We start from the raw sequence: 17602 nt of genomic DNA, 5'->3' as shown, positions 1-17602 counted from the left end.
CCAAACCAGCAACTTTTTCTAGACATGGATAAACCAATACTGAGAAAAATCTGAACTGCCTGCAACCAAACAAGAAAACCCATCCAAGGATAATAAATAGATGCTAATGAATACTACTGGAGGCCCCAGCTCACATTTGGTGCAGTCCTTAACTTGAAGAATTCACAATCTAAATGAAAGAAACAAGCAATAGGTGGTGGATAGGGACTATTATTTACCCTGTTTCATAACTGGAAAAGAAAAGTACTAAGGGACTTAAAGCTTGGTTGTAATTTACACCATATTCTACCTTTGTAATAGAGAACAAGTAAATGAGAATCAAGCTATGAAGGGGCCTAAAAAGCCTCACAAGAAACCAGGGAAATAAACTCAAGTTCATTGTCTTAATTGTAAACCCCTCCTTCATACGTGGAGGAAAAACAACACAGAAGATGCCAGTAAAGAAAATAAAAGAGCACTCTGATAAGCACCAATTTTTCCTTTCTAAGCTGAACCTTACCTCACACGAGTCTTATATTACCAGAAGACAGGTCTCCCAGCTTGCCTAGAAACTGTCCCGCTGAACAACTTATCCAGCACTGTCAGATTTGAGCTCACAAGTAAAGCAGAAAGAAGTTTTCTTCTTATTCCTGCAATATCTATTCCCCCAAAGCTAGTGAAAACACAGCTTTGAGTGCCATCTAGAGGAGCACGCTCCTCTGTAGAAAATAGTTTTGTTGGTTAAAGACGGAACTTCTCAAAAAGATTTTCAAACTGGCCCACCATTCACATGTGCTCATTGCACTGGGAAAAACCTGTCCAATGTCATTTTTGCATGCAAGTATTAATACAGTGCATGGTCAGATGTATTTGTTGGTACAGAATAATAAACCCGTGAAATGGAGCTAGTGAAAACCAGCTGGGGAGGTTCTACTTTGCCAGAAATTTTAATTAGTGAATGGAAATATCAAAATATTAGGAAGCCTCTAGAAAGGAAATAGGGGAGGAGAGTGCTAAAAGCACCTGCATCTTCCTCAGTATGTTTGCACCTATGTGAATACTCACAAAATTTCGGTGTTATCTGTAAATGTAACTACATGTCTTAAAAATCTGCCTTAATAACAACAAGCATTGATTTATAATGATGGATAAAACAATCCAAGGAATCTTGGAGGTGTCTGGAAGCGACAGCTAAGGAGCAGCCTGGAAACCAAGAAATGGAAAATTGGTTGGGATCATCTCCAAAGGACCTCATGGGGAAAGGGCCTTACTTGTATGGGGATTTGTGTGTGTTCACAAAGATATAAATCAGTCCACACACAGACGGTCACAGCAGGTCCCTTTGTCATTCTCGGCACAGGGCAGGGATTCAAAAGCACCAAAATGGTTCCTCTGGAGGGTGGGGAGGTTGCACCATGATGGGGAAGCTTGTACTCCCTCTACCCGGTGCTGTGTCTGTGGCAAGAGAGATGGCATCAGAGCTAAAATGCAACTAAATGGGGCCCTGCCAGGCCAGGGGTGAAGCCACGAGCTGCCACACGCCTTTTGGGTCTGGAGAGGTCCTCTGAGCTTTCACAGCTCAGAGACGGAGTGCCAGGACAGGGGGTTTGTCTGACCCACAGCAGTGGAGCCATGCCCTGGGCTTTTGCCTTGGGCTCTCTCGCCTCTGCTGTACATCAGTCCCAAAGCACAAAGTTCACTTTGGGACTCCATTTCCCACGTCAGGCAGAGGTGCGTGGCACCGGCGAGGGTCACAGACCCCCCGCCCAGTGTCACTCGCGCTCCTCCACGGCTGGAGCACGTGCCCTGCTTTCCTTCCCTGCCACTTCTGAGAGTCACCCAGGGCAGAGCCACCGCACAGCGGCAGGTAAGGACATAAGGCACCAGATGGCTCAGGTTTATGGTCCCCGTGTGACTGCAGAAGAAAAGGCAGCCCAGAGACACGACGCTGGTCAGGGTGAGCACCAGGACAGCCCTAAAGGAGCAAGGAGGCTCTCCGAGCCCTGCCCACAGTGCGGGTGGGATGCCTTTGCCACACCAGCGCTCACACAGCAGCTTCGCCCCGCTCCCCCCATCCTATTTGCTGCATGAGGCCAACGCCCAGACATTCAAACACCCCCAGACACTCAGGGGTCCAGGGCAGCTGAGCTGGAAGCTGGCCCCCAGATTTCAATCCCAGGCATTTAACTCCGGCGACTAGTCTCAACACTTAAATACAGGTATTTCCCTCTACCTCTAATTCCGAAATGCTTTTAAAAATCTGCTCTCGCTATTGTAGGTGATTACTTACATGGCTTAAATCTTAAAGTGGCCAGGAATTTATTAAAAATATGCTTAAATACATGTAAGCAAACACTGTTAATGGAACATTAAAGTTGAAATATATAGCTTCCTAAGATAAAATAGCACAGCAATAATAATCTGCGTCTCTGATGTATTAAGATCTGGTTGTATCTTCCATGTTTGCTTTAATATCAGACAGCTTGTCATATAACACTGTATGCATTTCATTAACTCTGGGATGAGGTAATCACACAAAAAAAGAAATGTCACACACTGATTAATGGTTTTGCAGGTAGAGTCAACTATGAGAATATCTCGCACCAGCGAACAGTGTGGACAGCACGAGGAAGCGATTTCTCTGACAAAGACATAAAGAAGAAAGTTCCTTGTTTTGCCCGGGGAACAAGATTCAAATATATTTTTGTTTCTATTTAAAAAGTATATTTCAATTCATTTCAGAGTCTGCCCCTCCAGTTACAGTCTTTCTGTCCCTGCACATCTTCCAGATTCACTGCGTATTTGGAATTCCAGTCTCGCTCAAAAAGGTTTTTTAATTGTTCCTGGATAGGCAGTTGCCTTCTTTGCAGGTTGGTCGAGTTCTGTTTGATAATTAGTCCCACGCCAGCTGTATTAATGAAGTAATCTTCTGACCAATTGGAAGTCCCTATGCAATGGAAAAGTAGCTAATTAGAAAACATTCATTTCCCAGTGTTCTGTTTGATCTCCATACTTGTTAAGTCCACGTTGCCTGGCTTTGCTGATTTGCTGTACAACTGCAAATCTCATTAGGACCAGCAAAAATCAGGTCACCTCCTTCTTATTCCAGACTTCAGGTTTCGGAAAGTCAGTACTAACTGCAACCCTGACGCTTCCTAACACTCTGATTCCTTACAGCCTGTGGCAGAGATGCACGAATCTACTCATTATAAGTATGGGAATAGAGTGCAGCATTTGGGTATTAAGAGGGTAAAAGCCAGTGTTTGGTATGGGTTTCTGTGTTTAAAGAAAAAAAAATCCTTAATGGACTTAATTTTCTCTCTTGTTAAGGAAAACAAGAGGAGAAACTGGACCCTTGATCAAGAAATCCTCAGGAGCTGTTCTGAGCCCAGCATGCAATGCCTGCTCTTAAACCAGGCAAAGCTGGAAATCCGGCTGTAGGCATTGTCTAGGGCTCTCTCCAAAGCTACCACCATTCAGAAAATCAAACGCTGTGAAAAAATACGCATTTTATCACTTAGCACTTCTAGTGTTCACCTTAGCCAGAAAAATATACTGTCAATTCCAGAAGGTGCTTAGGCATGAAAAGAAATTATCTGCGTATCTGTCTTCAAAAGACAAGTCCGTAAGAAACAAGTTCTATTAAAGGCAATTGGAACTGCAAGTCCTCAGCCTGTTGGAAGATCAGGCTATTTGCTGGTTTGCATTGCTTGGAGGATGAGCTGACTGAAATGACAGAGCCCTTTCACATTCCCTTTTTGGGGGGATCCTAATAAAAGAGTGAAAAATAAACACCATCCTGACTTTTAGGAATTGAGCAGCAATTGACACCGCTGTTTTCTCATTTCCATTCCTAGAATTCTGTTCAGCAAACAGTGCATGGAATTAATTCCTCCCAGCAATTTCTTTTTATTAAAGCGCAATAACGTTACATACTAGAGCATCGGCGCTTGCTGCATCATTCTGAGCACACAGTCTGTGAAACGCCTACTGTGCTTGTCACGGGCTGTGCACTCAGACTCGTCATGCTCTGTTCTTAATGGTTCACAATCATATGAAATAATCTCTTACTGAACTTGACCTACATTATTTTCTCCCCTTCACATCTCTACTTCTTTACCCAGGGCAGATATTCTGATAAAGCCGTATACTTTGATACGTTTATCTGCTTTACATGGCAAAATGAGGTCTTTTTTGATATTGCAGCCCATCTTATCTCAGCCTCAGTCCTATAGATCTGAAGATACTGTAAGTGTTTGGAACAATGGAATACATACCAATATAGGCTACTTTATCAGTGACCATATATTTGTTGTGATTCACTCTCCCATGAGGAATATTTGTGTGATTCAGAACTGGAACAATGAAGAGTTTCTGTATGGAGAGAAATTAAAAGCATAAATAGAAATACCAGAGTGAGGAACGGATTGAATAATTGGACAATGCAGAGTTTCTATATTTTCAAAGAATAGAATAGTACAGAAAGAACAGAAGAGAATATTCCACACACTGTTATTAAATGTACCATAAAAGAGATTTTACTCTTATCCAAGAAAACTAACAAATAGTACTTCCAGTATACATAAAATTGGATAAGCAATTGAGACCAGATAAGGATAATGTTTGCTTCACAATGTTCCATTAGTGGCACAGCTATTATCATTACAGGGCAGACAATTAAATGCAGTTTTAGGCAGCTGTTTAATAGATCTGCATTTACCACTGATTGCTGCTCTTATTTTGTGCTAGAATGGGCTGATCACAGACACGAGGGGTACTGCAGGCAGCAATAATGCCTAACTTTTTGTGTTAACTCTTACTAAAATCTACATTTCTGTTCCTTTTTTTTTTTTTTTTTTAATAAAAAACATTGCTCCTTGCTGCTGTGATTTCTCTCTGTCGTAGTAACTGCGCTATGTTGGGAGCTTCCACACCATCCCCACCCCACTCGATGCATTCCAGCCTAGTGCTTATGGCCTGTGTGTAATATTTAGGGTTCAAAAATGGGTCTATTTGTATAGGCAGTCAGCAGAGCTCTCGATTGTAAAAAACTGATAGTAATTAGACCCATTTAAGATACTCCATACAGGAAAAGGTCTATGAGAAGAGCACTAAGTTGTCATATAAACTGTTACTGTCATGGTGCTCAGCAAAAGCAACTGCTTGGATAATGTCACAAGTGCTGCAGCTGGGCCCATCCCTTGGTACCACCAGTAGCTTGCAATAGCTGCTTCCTCAAAGGTCATCTCTTGGGCCTTATTTTCTCAAGGACCCCAAAACAGTTGCTGCAACAATGGACAATCTGCTTCTCTAAAACCTGATACTTGCACATGCGACTGGCAGCTTAGACTCAAAAATCAGTGGGTGGCCTGTATCCTCAAGCCGTCTTTCCAAAACCAGGTTTCTTATCGTACCACGTCAACACTGATGTGGGCATGTGGGTTGTTGAGAGCACGCAGGGACCTCAGATAGTAGAGCATGGCTGGGTCAGAGCGGGTCCAGCAGCTGACCAGAAGCCGGATTTGTACTCTGTAGTTGAAAGCTGCACATCTCAGAGCATTGTCAATGGCTGGCCAGTATCTGGAGAAAAGTAGGTGGGTGGAAAAAGGGATATTTTTGAAACAGTTCAGTAGAAAGCTGTGACAATAAACTGAGAATACAAGTGACACCGTGCACAGATGGGATCTCTGATGTCTAGTAAGAGAAGCACTTGTGCCTTCACTGAAGGTATAAATAAGATTTCTGCCTTCTACCCAGCCAGTTCTTTTCCCAGTGTTTTGCGACCTCCAGTCTCTGCCAAATTGGGTTGAAATTTATCAAAAAGTTTAAAGCTTAGTAAAGTGCATGTACACAGATACACACACAGCATGGTGCCACCATGCTCGTTTCCTTAGGAAACTAAAATAGCAACTCCAATGTAAAGCCAGATCTACAGGATGAAGTAAAAAGGACAAGTACAGAACCCAGAGGAAAGCCTAAGAGCCATTTTGCAGAATTTGGCCATTTCAGGACCCTGGAAACCCTTTCTAGTGTCCGCAGTGGTCCTGTGCCATCGGCCAGCATGGACAGGGTCTATCCCTCCCCGTCCCTCCTTGCCCTCTTTAGTATGCCGTGTGCCCCCGGGGAACAAACACACTGCGCTCCCGCGAACGCCGGGCTGGCCGGTTGCCTGACATTTGTGTTGGCAGTGGCTTAGGGCAAATTGTTAACGTCCTTCACCCAACTACACAACACTAAGAGCTGGACAATGTATGTCCCAGGACTAATAACTCCAAACACCCGCGCAGCATTTTCATTTCGTAGACCCTAACAAGTGCTGCACGGAGGAAGACAAGCATCTTTAGTACAGACTGGAGGACTGGTACAGAGAGAGGTCCGGCACTCGTCCACAGTCCCATGAGCAATGATGAATTAATTTGCCTAACTTATTCCTTTTGGTCTTATGTACAGAGGCCTGAATTCTCAAATCCTCCCTCGCACGCCGTCCTATCGTGATCAACAGACCGGCCATGTGCTTTCAGGCTCAGGCTGACTCATAGATCCTGAAAAACTTGGAAAAACGTGCTATTTAGAAATGTTATTTTTGAACAGTTTCCATTTTTTTAATATATTGGTTTCTAGTTGATTAACACTCAGGCATTAAGACAGCAGCTTTGTTCCCTCTGCCTCAGCTGCTGGAGGAACCTAACCTGAACTAATCAGCCTCAATTCATTACCCTACAGCTGGTTGCTGTGGAGATAGCCCGAGGCCCCACGCCGCTTTCCCTAGGCCTTTCAAACTCCTGTTTGCATCAGATCAGGCCCTACATGTCACAAATGGTGGATTAAGGCTTCAGATGAAGAATGAGGAGTATTAACACACTCATTCCTTTGGGGGAAAAGAGACTTTCTGTGAACCTATTCTTAGCTAAAAGCAGGAGATGAGAAACCCAGAGATTCAACCGTACAACATAGAAACGGAAAATCTTCTAAGCTGTTTGATTTATGAAAATATCCTCCAAGTGGAAGCTAGTCTTTGAGATTTTGTGTCAAGGACAGTGGAATCATCTGTGTCTATCTATTATCCTACACCCTTCCTGCTCACACACACATGCCCAGCTGAACAACAGCGGTTTTACACAGTCATGCCAGAGGACACGATGCATGGTATAATTGTGGCTAAATGGCAACCTAGAGCTCACCCTATTCTTTACAAGCCACGTTGTACATAATTATTTTGCTTGAACTTCTATCTCAGTCAGATTATTTAGATGATTGGAAAACTCAGAAATGTTATAAGCAGATAATACTCAGAGCACTTGGTTGCATGTAAACATCCTAATTCAAGCATATCTAAGAGGATTTGGAGTCTTAATGGTTGCCCCATGACTGACTAACTTTCTGTGTTATTCAGATTTGAGCTGATGTGCACAGGCTCCATAATTCTGCTGTGACCTTGGGCAGCCCACTGGGACCATGGCAGTGGTCCACCACACACAGTTTGGTCACTCCAGATCACCACTTCTCTTCGAGAGCTGCTGCTGCATGCACCCAGCACACTTCAGGAACTTGGATGTCCTTAGATGGAATTATAAAAAAAGGGAAATGAAAGCCCAAATGTTTCTTTTGGAGACTGTTTCAGCTACCATTGCAGAGGTTGGCAAGGACAGTTAAGAATTGGCCTCTAAACTATGGGTCAAGTAGGCCAGACAGGCAGCAGAGCCAGAAGTCAAGAGTCTTCAGAAGTAAAACAGAAAGAGAGAAACAGGAGCAGAAGAGGGGAAAAAAGCAATATTTTCTCTGAACAGTCTGATGTCAGATGTATTTCTGCTGTTCCCATTCCTCTCTCTATGCATAAAGCTGCTCTGTTATATTTTGAAGGGAGCTGTACCTGACTGTCCCTAGTCTGGCACTTCACAGTTTTCTTGCTGTGTGAAGGGCACAGGAGGCTGCTCTAAAACGCCAGCGAAGCACAAGGGCAGTATTGGATACCGTCCTGCCTGTAGCATCAATATTTGCACAGTCCACAAGGCAGTCGTGAACGCAGAGCAAAGCCTCAGTTCTCTCCACTCTGAATATTTTCATTGCAGAAGGGGGGGAATAGTACATTTTTCCTTTAAATAGTGCAGTCAACTGGTTTGCTCAGGATTAAAATTGTACCTTTCTGGATGAACGAAACGGCTGGTAGGGAAATATTCCATAACAGAAACATAGACAAATTTCTGTGCCTCACTGATAATACTGATTATAGCAAAGAGGTCGTGGGTGCGACCTTCTGGGCAAAATGCTGGAGGAGAAGCCTGTAAAGAAGAAAACACGCAGGTCAGTATTTAATCCTTTTTCTGTCAGACTATGATTCATTTGTATTCAGATCTGTTCAGTTTTCATTACAATAGCACGAAGCATTTGAGGTGGACCACTATCGTTCCTCATGCCTTCCATGTCCTGATGGGTCAGATACTCATTGATATCTTGAGCCCATGGGTGGTTAAAGGAGACCTGCACCCCATCCTTGCCATACTACCTGAGAGCGGCAGCTAGGTCAACCCTTATTCCTTGAGCAGTTCCAGAGAAACCTGTTGAATGAATTACGATCCAACTGGAGCACAAGTAACTGAGGACTGCTGAAGAAACTTTTCTGGCCAATGCTTAAACATAGTTTACAGTCTGTCTTGTTATTTTAAAACATACTCACAGAAAAATAGGCTTTTGTCAAGATTCCATTAAATTCTACTTCCAGAGGCCGATGCTTGTTAATGTGGGTAGAATAATTAAGAGGCCAAGGGAATGGGACGGTAGCATTAGCATGTCCAAGATCCCAGTAAGTACTAAATGTTTTCCAGAGGTCTTTGGCCAAGCAGCTGCAGTTGTATATCACAGCACCAAACTCTTTCACCTGCAAAGAGAGCAAGCTATGTCACAGCCCCAGAAAGAGCCACCTCCAGCTCCAGTGGTTTCTTTGCTGTTTCTCCCGCTCAGTCAATATTTTACATCATTATGATTTTTCTCCATTATGTGCTAGGACATGAATTTCCCCCCAGATTTTTGAATATGCAGCAGCAGACCTTACCTGAGATAAAGATCTCCAGTCCATATTTGCACTACCAATATATATGTGTTTCATGTCTACAATCCAGAATTTGCTATGCAACACTCCTCCTGCCAAATGTCCAAAATCAATCTTTTTTACATGAGCCCCTGAAGAAAGATGGGGAGGGGAAAACGAGTTTAGATACAGCATGGAGATGGTAATCTATACTGCTCCCCTGACAGCCAGAACATGTCTGGATGTCTGATACCTGCAACTGGTAATGACTACCAAAATTCACAAGCACCCATTCCTGGGAATACAATAACTTGCAAAAATATAAAAAATGTGAACTTTCAGAAAAATCCTTAAGGGTATGACAAACATACACAGAAATCATGAACTAGTGAATACACAGTGCTTGTCCTGTGAACCCATGTAAGCACCATGCCAGAATAGGCCTTGGACACCAGTTTCTCTCGGATGCCTTTTTGCATTACTGAAGTTCTGAGGACATCACTGAAGTGAGATAATTACCTTTTTCCTCTAAAAGCTCAAGGTCAGTTGAATTTGTAGCGAAAGTTGGCATACTTGCTGCAACATACACAGAGACATTTTCTGCAAGTAATCTCTCAAACCTCTTCAGAATATCTTCACCCTGCATGGTACGTTGTTAATTTTTATATTTTGTAAAATATATGCAAGTACAGTGTTACTAATGGATGCTTCCTTTGAAGAACCCCAACACAAGAAAGGTCAGAAATTTCACCTATTTCAGGAGTGTTTCAACCAGAGAAAAAAGGGAACAAAGATTCTGATCCAATGTATGAATCAAGGTTTATTTTCTACTGCGTAATGCTATTAGATGTAAGGTTTAAAAGTACAACCACAAACATTCCAGACTTCAAAGGTGAACGCCCCAGTGAAGATCAGCTGTTGGATGCTGATGTTCAACAGATACACTGCATCATTTCTCCCTGAGGATAAAAGTAACAGAGACTGTCCTAAACTGAGCTGTCGGTCTAGCAGAGACAGGGCTCAGCCTTACATCTGTCACTTTTACTTCTTCTCATGTGGAGGAAATGAGTCAGCTTACAGCACTAGACCCACCCGGCGAGGAAGACAAGGAGAGCAGTCCCAGAGACTGAGGACAATGACAAAGGTGTGCCAGGAGGGAGGCAGAGGCTCTGCCCACAGTAATAAACAGGCCAGCATCTGGTCTATCAGAAAACAACACGGTTCCTGACACATGACTAGACTCTGTACCTGCCTGAAATAGAGTGGCCTCCTCCCTTCTGCTTTTCAGAACAGTCCCCAGCCCATACTGTCCCCCAGACTCTGCTCAGGATTGCCTGGGAGGTTGCCAGCTGCCACAGGCCAAAAGAGAGCCAAGGGACAATTAAACATGATGGACAGTCGCAAAGCGAGCCTGTGCCATGGCTTCTGTCATTTACTTTTGGTGGTGGAGCCAGAGAGGCCCCGCAGGAAGCCTGGCTGCAGCGGGTGCCCATGAGGACAGCCCTGCAAAGGAGAGCGAATGTCCTAAGCTGTTGTCCGACGGCATGGCTCGGGACACCTGCAAAATGAGTGAATGCAGATGCTGTGTCTGTACACGGGGGAGAAGCAGCCTCTGATGCAGTCAAAAGTCCAGCAGACTTTGGTTCCTGACTCTTGCAGCTCGGCAGGGGGAACTGGCATGTTCACTTGTGTATGTGGGGTCCTGTAGTATGTGGGGTCCTGTGTATGTGGGGTCCTTGTGTATGTGGGGTCCCGTGCCGCTGGCTGCCCCTACCACAGGCTGACCATCTGCAGGGTAAGCGAGTATGGGTTTGAGACTGACCTCTGGGTTGCTCTTAAAACACAGCATAGAAATATTCAGACACGCACAGAGCCCAGATGGAGTCTAGCTTGACTGGAGGAGGAAGGTTGGTGTGCTGCTTCAGACCAGCACGGAAAAACTTTCTGGGTTTGCAGGAAGAGTCAAGCAATGTCTCTGGGAGACAGACCACACAGTCGATCTGCCATCTGCCACATGTACACAAGACATACAACCATAGATGTATTTGTTACTGATTTTCTCCTACCTGCTTGGAAGATGAATCATTGACGTTGATATCCTTCCCAGTAAGAGACCAATAGTAAGAAGCCACATGAATTTTTTCCTGGGCTGTATCAAGGAGTCTCATCCAGGCTTGGTACAAGGGTTTGGCTGCAGTGCTATTTATCTCAAAAGCTAAGTCATAAGGAACACTTTCCACAAGTTCAAAGCTGCAATGGCAATTGTATATCGTGAAGCAAGCGACTGTGACCCAAGCAGGAAAGCAAGCACCTGTCATGCTGTACAGTTGGCCATTTTGAACATCAACCTCAAAAGCAAATAAGCTGAGCTGGACAAACAAGCCGGGAGTACTCTGTATCCCCAGATTTATAGCCAGGCCTATATGTACATTGTCCTCCCAAATCCAGCAGAATGGCTTCTCCATAGCCGTTCTGAGCTTTGAATTTTACCATCCTAAAGACGAGGAGAAAAATAACCTCCTGGGGCGGGGTGTAGCTTTGGTACCCTCTCCACCTTCTGCCAGGACAAACAGCCACCGCCCCCTCCAGCCTCTGAAAGAGGGGGAGCTCAGCAGAGGCTGCTTTGCCCACTGGCCGCTCTGCTGCCTCCCACCACTGCCACAGGGGGAGGATGGCGGGAGGTGGTGGAGCAGCTACAGAGTGATGCTGAACGTAGAAGCACAGGACCAGTAGTGGAACTGCGATTCTGCCCCTACCACCCCTAACGGGAACTACTAATGACCCAGTGCCTAAACAACACCCCCACTCTTCCCACATTAGTGGTACTTTATCACTTATTATACAATGGGAGGAGAACAAAAGCCATGCTGATATTGTCAGCATTGTTACTATTTCTCCACGTGGTGATTACTTCTCCATGTGCCATTGGGCATGGCTTACCTGCAGGAATCATTGGACCTATTGGTGTCCTCCTCAATTATTGTGGTTCCTGGGAGATCTCCATAGAGTCCTTCTTCCCCCTCCACCTCTTTGTAAATGCTGATGACTGCTTCTTCTCCCTCAGGATCAACTATGCTGTCTACTCTCATGAAGTAAACAGCCATCAGGACAAGACCAAGTATCAAAATTGCCCCTAAGATTTGAAACTAGAACAGAATCCAAATAGGAGAAGATTTAAGTGATCACCAAGTCACTGATACACCAGCTAATGGATGACTACCTGCTGCAGGTGAGTAAATCGCAATCATTGAATAGTAGTTCTACTTTCAGCTGCTGGCAGACTATTCCTAGACACACCACTGAAAGTGAGGACCACAAGCTACACAGGGGTTGGTTTATGTGAGGACCATGATTTTAGTTTTGGTTTAATTTTTCCTGTTCCAACATACCAAAAACCTGTTTTTTCCCAAACCTTATGATTAGTTTGACGTTGATTAGCTTTATTTTAGCACAAGACAAATGGGTGTTCAACAAAATTTCTACCAAAATCAAAACAAGGAAATCCATAACACAAGATCAGCTGTGGGATCGATCCCAGCGCTACCATAAGAAGGAAGTTCATGAAGTCAGGGAAGAAAACACAAGTCTAAAAATGTCAGAAGCAGAAGGACGTTTTGTGGTTTCTGAACATGTTCTGGTTTTGCCTTTTAACTTAAACCTCACTTAAGTGAAACTACACAAATCTCATTTATCCATACAGCAAGTGAACAGTATTTCCTTGTCGTTCCAGTGCGGTGAGTTAGCTTCATTTCCCTTTTTCTGTACTTCCTTTTTTTTTCCTGAACGTAGATGAAAAAAAAAAAATAGCCTGGCCACCTGGTATATCCAGATGGTTAGTCCAGCCACTCACATGCGGTAACATACAGCACCCGGCTCTGTATGTTTCCCTATATTAAGGAGGAAAAGACAGCCACCAGTGCAGATCCATTGCCCCCCAACAATTATCCTGTCTGGCTCCCGATGGCAGTTCTTGGGAGCTGGGACCATCCACCACCCTGGGATAGGCAACGTGCACTTCAGAGTTGAGCTTTTGAACCTCCAGGCAGGGGAACCGAGTCTGGGAGTGGTTGTGAGGTTGTAACTATAAATGTGAGCTCCCAAAAGGGTACGTATGAAAATTGCACAGAAACCAGTTGCCTCTGAAAGAATCTATTTCAGTTTCTATGTGGATAAAGTTTCTTACTTTTCATTTTCTCTGCTTTTCTCAAGATCTACAGTGCTGCCATCAAGTCAAGGCAGTGATTTGAATGATAAAAATGTTTTTAAACTGACTATCTACTTAAATTTTTGCCTTCTGGTTTGTTCTCTCTCTCATTGAGAGCAAAAAAAATCCCACCAATTTTTAACGGTTCTGCATTTCATTCTGTGATCATGTTGGCAAGACTTAAACATCGCACAGGTTTTAGAAGACATTTCTAAGGTAAGAGATCTATTTTGAAGTCACATCTTGGCTGTCGCAATGCTGTACACTGTGATGTCCGGGTGCTCTAGGCATGCTGAATAAATAAAAGCTGCGCTAATTGTGGAAGTGAGGGTATTTGTATGAGCAAGGTTTACTGTCCTGAGCCAGGGCTGCAGGATTAGGCTCCACATTACTCCCTCTCGGCAAGGTTTGATCAGCCTACTGGATAAATCAATAAGGGTTTTGTCACTCACTTGTTTACAAATAGGTTTGAAACCTACACGGATTTCTAAAATGGGCAATAAAATAATTCTTAATCTGTTATTTCTTTTCAGCAATGTCAGTGTAATCTCAGCTCTTGTAAGCAAATGTAGTGTATCCCAATAATTACCATTTTGACGTCTTTTTGATTGTTCACGCTTAATTTCATGTTGGAGGACTCATTAAACATCAGGGATGTTTTTAATGCTTTTTTCACAATCTGAAAAACAGAAATGTATGCAAGGGGAAAAATAAAGCTTTATGGCAACATTTGTATAAAGCCAGTTACAGACTAAAAATGCAGGTTACTGCCATTGCTTTATATAGTGCTCTCAGATTTAAGTACAGATCTGTGCAACATCCTCACTGTATTATGCGTCTTGAGTGACATGAACAGATTCCAAAGTGAGAGGGAGAGACAGGTCCCTGCAGTTTTTCCCCAGTGCTGTCTACACACAAAATTCACTGCAGTAATTAATGTGTAAACAACTGCATCGCTGCCTCTTCAAGTTATCCTTCAACACCCACTTTTGTCCTGTTGCAAGCTAACACATTTGCCAACAAGCAATAATTAAGCGCAGAAGGCGTGGGTGATAGTGTACAGCATCAATGTCATCCTGTGTGTGACTCTATTAGGCTCCTGCTCTCTTCCGATGCCTGTGAGTTGTCTTCAATGCCCGTGTCTCTTCCAGAAGGGACTCTGTTAAGGGGACAGGGACCAAGCCAAAATATAAACTCTTCTTGCCCCCTGTTGCAGCCATGACACTAGAAAATAAGTTAACTTCTTTTCCTCCTCAGACAGGATTGCTCCAATCTTGTGTTATCACCAGTGGAGGCAACCAGAACAGCAAATACCAAAATATGTCGAAACTCAAAGCAGATGGTAGGGCAGGGGTAGTTGGCCACTTGCCTATTTTGCCTTCTCAAAAGGTCAAACCAAAAACTTCGCACATGCCCGATGGGTCATGAATCATCCCTGCATCGGCAGAGGTGGATTTACCCCGTAGGAGTCAGCTGTCATTTTTCATGCTCAGAAGCAAGAAGCGCATCGGGGGGTATGGTAGATTTCACAAAGTGCTACCAGATGATATCACCACCTGTCCAGTCCCCAGACTACCACTTCCTATCCCTGAGCCACTGGGCGTTTGTAGCCTGGAGGATGTAACGGTATCAGATATGCAGTTGCTCTGTGGGTGGCCACACTCGAACAAGTTTTAGGTAGGAAGGATCCTGCCAGGCTTGTCCCATCCATCTTGCCACATGTTCACAGCTATTGTCACCTGAACTGGGTGGGCTCGTGGTGTCTACCCTCCCACGCCAGCAAGGCAGCATGGCCACACACGTCCATGCTGCGTCCAACTCCTGCCCGCTCCACCTTTCTGTTCGGATGCCGTGACCGCATGGAACAGGCAGGAGTTGGACACAGCACGGACATAGTCCCAAAGGCTTCTTGTGGGACCCAACTCACAAGAACTAGTGGGGCTGAACCAAAGAGGTGGAGGATGTCTTGGGAGACAAGGGAGGTGGGTCTGAAACAGTGACCGGGGGAATGCGGAGAGGGGTGTGAGAAGAGAGGACCCAAGGTAAAAGAGCAGACAAGGGAGAATGAGAAAGGTGGAGAGGGAAGAAAAGGTATGAACAGTCATACTTACAAGCATGCTAGAGCTGCAGAGATGAAAGCTAAGTTTCCCTTTCAGGGTCTGCTTGTTATTATCAGCTGTAGTCACTACAGCAGTGCCTACTTTCCAAGCCAGTTTTACTCCCACTTTTCACTGGTACTTCCTTTTGCTGCCCCCAGATTCAAATGCAAGTTTTACCCTAGAAATAGTTCTAAATGCTGGCAGGTAAACACCCGTTCTCCCAGCCCCGGAGAAACTGAGCTGCTGCCAGCAGTGCAGGACAGTTGGCCATTCCCTGGTGAATGTCAGGTCCCCATGCCCCTGAAATCCCAGTTCTTGTTTTAAGCACAGTACAAAGGCGCAGTGTCTTACCCCAAAGAGCTTACAGCCCAGGCAGAGGGGGGGATATATACACCACGCAGAGAAAGCTGTGCGACAGCAACACACACGTCATTCCACCACCAGGAGAGAAAGCGGTCAAATGCCAACCCAGAAAACTTAGTAGGAAGAAAAGGAAGAGAGAACAAGAGAGAAGAGGCTAAGGAGTTTGGTAGGAAACTGAGGCAAAGGGATTTTCAAAGGAGGAGGAGAAAGACAATTGAAAAACAACAGCAGCAGCCCTTCAGCCTAGGCCAGGAGAGCCCAGTGAGGTTGCAGGTCACACTCCACAGCTCGCTGCTTTGGCAGCAGCTGTCCCAACCAGTAACACCCAGTAACAAACAGCCCCTCCAGCTGCCCCGGGGGGTTCTCATCGCAGAACCAGAGCACGAGAGGCGTCATCTTGTCCCTCTGCCCCCAGGGCTAAAGTGCTCGCCACAACACATTCGGCGACCCCAGCCGTGTCTTGGTAAGGAACTGCAGCTGTAGATGCACTTAGAGCCGTGTGATGGCTTCAGAAGGAGGGAGCTTGTGAGAAACAACTTGTTTCAGTTCTCTTTTTCAGCAACAGTTACAAAATGGCTTCAAAAAGCAGCATTTCTCTTAAAATCTGAGAGCGAACAGATCTCATCTGTGCCATAATAGAGTCATCTACCATTTGGTTCAAAGTCTGTCTTGATATCTTTGACCGATGATGGGTTAGGTATCTGCTATACAGAAGTCATGAGAACTGCGCTAAAATATGCAGTTTGATGTTCAAGAAAGAAAACATCACAGACTCAACCAGAATTCTTAAGAATAATATTGTAGCTGGTCAGTAATTAACTATGGCTCCCTCTAAGCTTTCAGGGCTTTACTCGCTGCCAATTTCAATGACTAAAGTTCATCCAAGAGCAATAAATGCAAGCGCTACTTAGCCTTGCTTCACAGACTGGAACACAAGCTAATACTGAGTACACACGGGAGGCTGTTGTTTATAACATTAAGGCTGCTTTCTCCCTGCCCCCAAAATAACTTTTGGTAATTCTTTTCTCCACCAGCATCAAACTGTTTCAGATTTTGGATTACAAACACAAGGATGAGATTTTTCACCATGCAACACTACACGCTCCCGGGAAGCTGTCTGAAGCGCCTCAGATGAACAAAGTGCATTCACCTCTCCCTGACCACCCCCCAGCACTCTCAAGATGATGGCAAATGGACTTACCATCCTGGAAGACATCCTCCTCTGTGGATGTCCTACTGTAGTCTGATGTTACTCCCAACTCTACTTACAAGAGGCAGCACACATGCTTTTCACCAGCAGATTTGTTTCAGGTTCTTCTGGGTTTTTTCCTCCTCCTGCTGCAGATTACTTCCTCTTAGACAGTGAGTTTCACAACACGCACTGACAGTTAGAGTCCCAATTATCGTCTAGTTGTGGCGACGCAGTTCTTAGACTCCAGGTCCTGATCTCCACCTGTTTGGCATAACTGTCTGCAGGGCCTGAGCCGGTTCAAACGCTGTTGAATGGCTAAGTTCCCGCTGCCCTCAGTGGTGCAAGATCAGAGCCTAGATCAGCACTAGAAGACACTGGTTGAAAGGACTGCTCAGCTTCGGTGCAGTTTGCGTCCCAGGCATGGCAGCATTCTCACTGCTTCATTCTTAACCCACCAGAAGCTTCATTTTAAACAGACAAACAAACCCTCCAAAACCACCTCTCTACCCAGTTGCTCTTGCAAGCGCTCTCCTGCCCAATCATCCTTGGGCAAACATCAGGAGCAAACTAGCTCCTTTGAAATAATACAGCTTTTGTCTTCAACAAATGGTATTTGGAATTTGCAGTGACGTTGTTGAGGGAGAAGGTTACATGCAATGTTGAGTTTGAGGCAGCTTCTAAGAAATTATATCTTCTGTAAAAATCCAAAGGCTGCACCTCCACCGACACAACTCAATATG

General features: G+C 44.6%; 1 protein-coding gene across 1 annotated transcript; it reads right to left on the bottom strand.

The window, feature by feature from the left end:
• Positions 1-2615: 2615 nt before the first annotated feature.
• PLD4 (phospholipase D family member 4) lies at positions 2616-16969 on the bottom strand. Its single transcript, XM_075501561.1, has 11 exons — positions 16872-16969; positions 13798-13887; positions 11945-12150; positions 11071-11254; positions 9524-9644; positions 9029-9156; positions 8654-8854; positions 8119-8258; positions 5394-5559; positions 4257-4353; positions 2616-2926 (listed from the first exon to the last, which is right to left on the bottom strand). The coding sequence occupies exons 1-11, from the start codon at positions 16884-16886 to the stop codon at positions 2718-2720; spliced, it is 1557 nt and encodes a 518-aa protein (XP_075357676.1). The 5' UTR covers positions 16887-16969; the 3' UTR covers positions 2616-2717.
• Between the last annotated feature and the right edge of the window lie 633 nt (positions 16970-17602).

The sequence above is a fragment of the Mycteria americana genome, chromosome 5, assembly GCF_035582795.1.
Source record: "Mycteria americana isolate JAX WOST 10 ecotype Jacksonville Zoo and Gardens chromosome 5, USCA_MyAme_1.0, whole genome shotgun sequence".
NCBI classification, from domain to species: Eukaryota; Metazoa; Chordata; class Aves; order Ciconiiformes; family Ciconiidae; genus Mycteria; species Mycteria americana.
The sequence above is the reverse complement of the archived record's forward strand: the minus strand, read 5'-3'. Positions and strand labels throughout refer to the sequence as shown.

Bases quoted from the DNA above. Each gene is read 5' to 3' on its own strand.
- PLD4 (XM_075501561.1), bottom strand. The intron at 9,645-11,070 runs GTAGGAGAAAAT...CGTACCATGCAG, and splicing joins ATGATTCATCTTCCAAGCAG to GGTGAAGATATTCTGAAGAG. The intron at 5,560-8,118 runs GTACAATTTTAA...ACTTTTCTCCAG, and splicing joins CGTTTCGTTCATCCAGAAAG to ATACTGGCCAGCCATTGACA.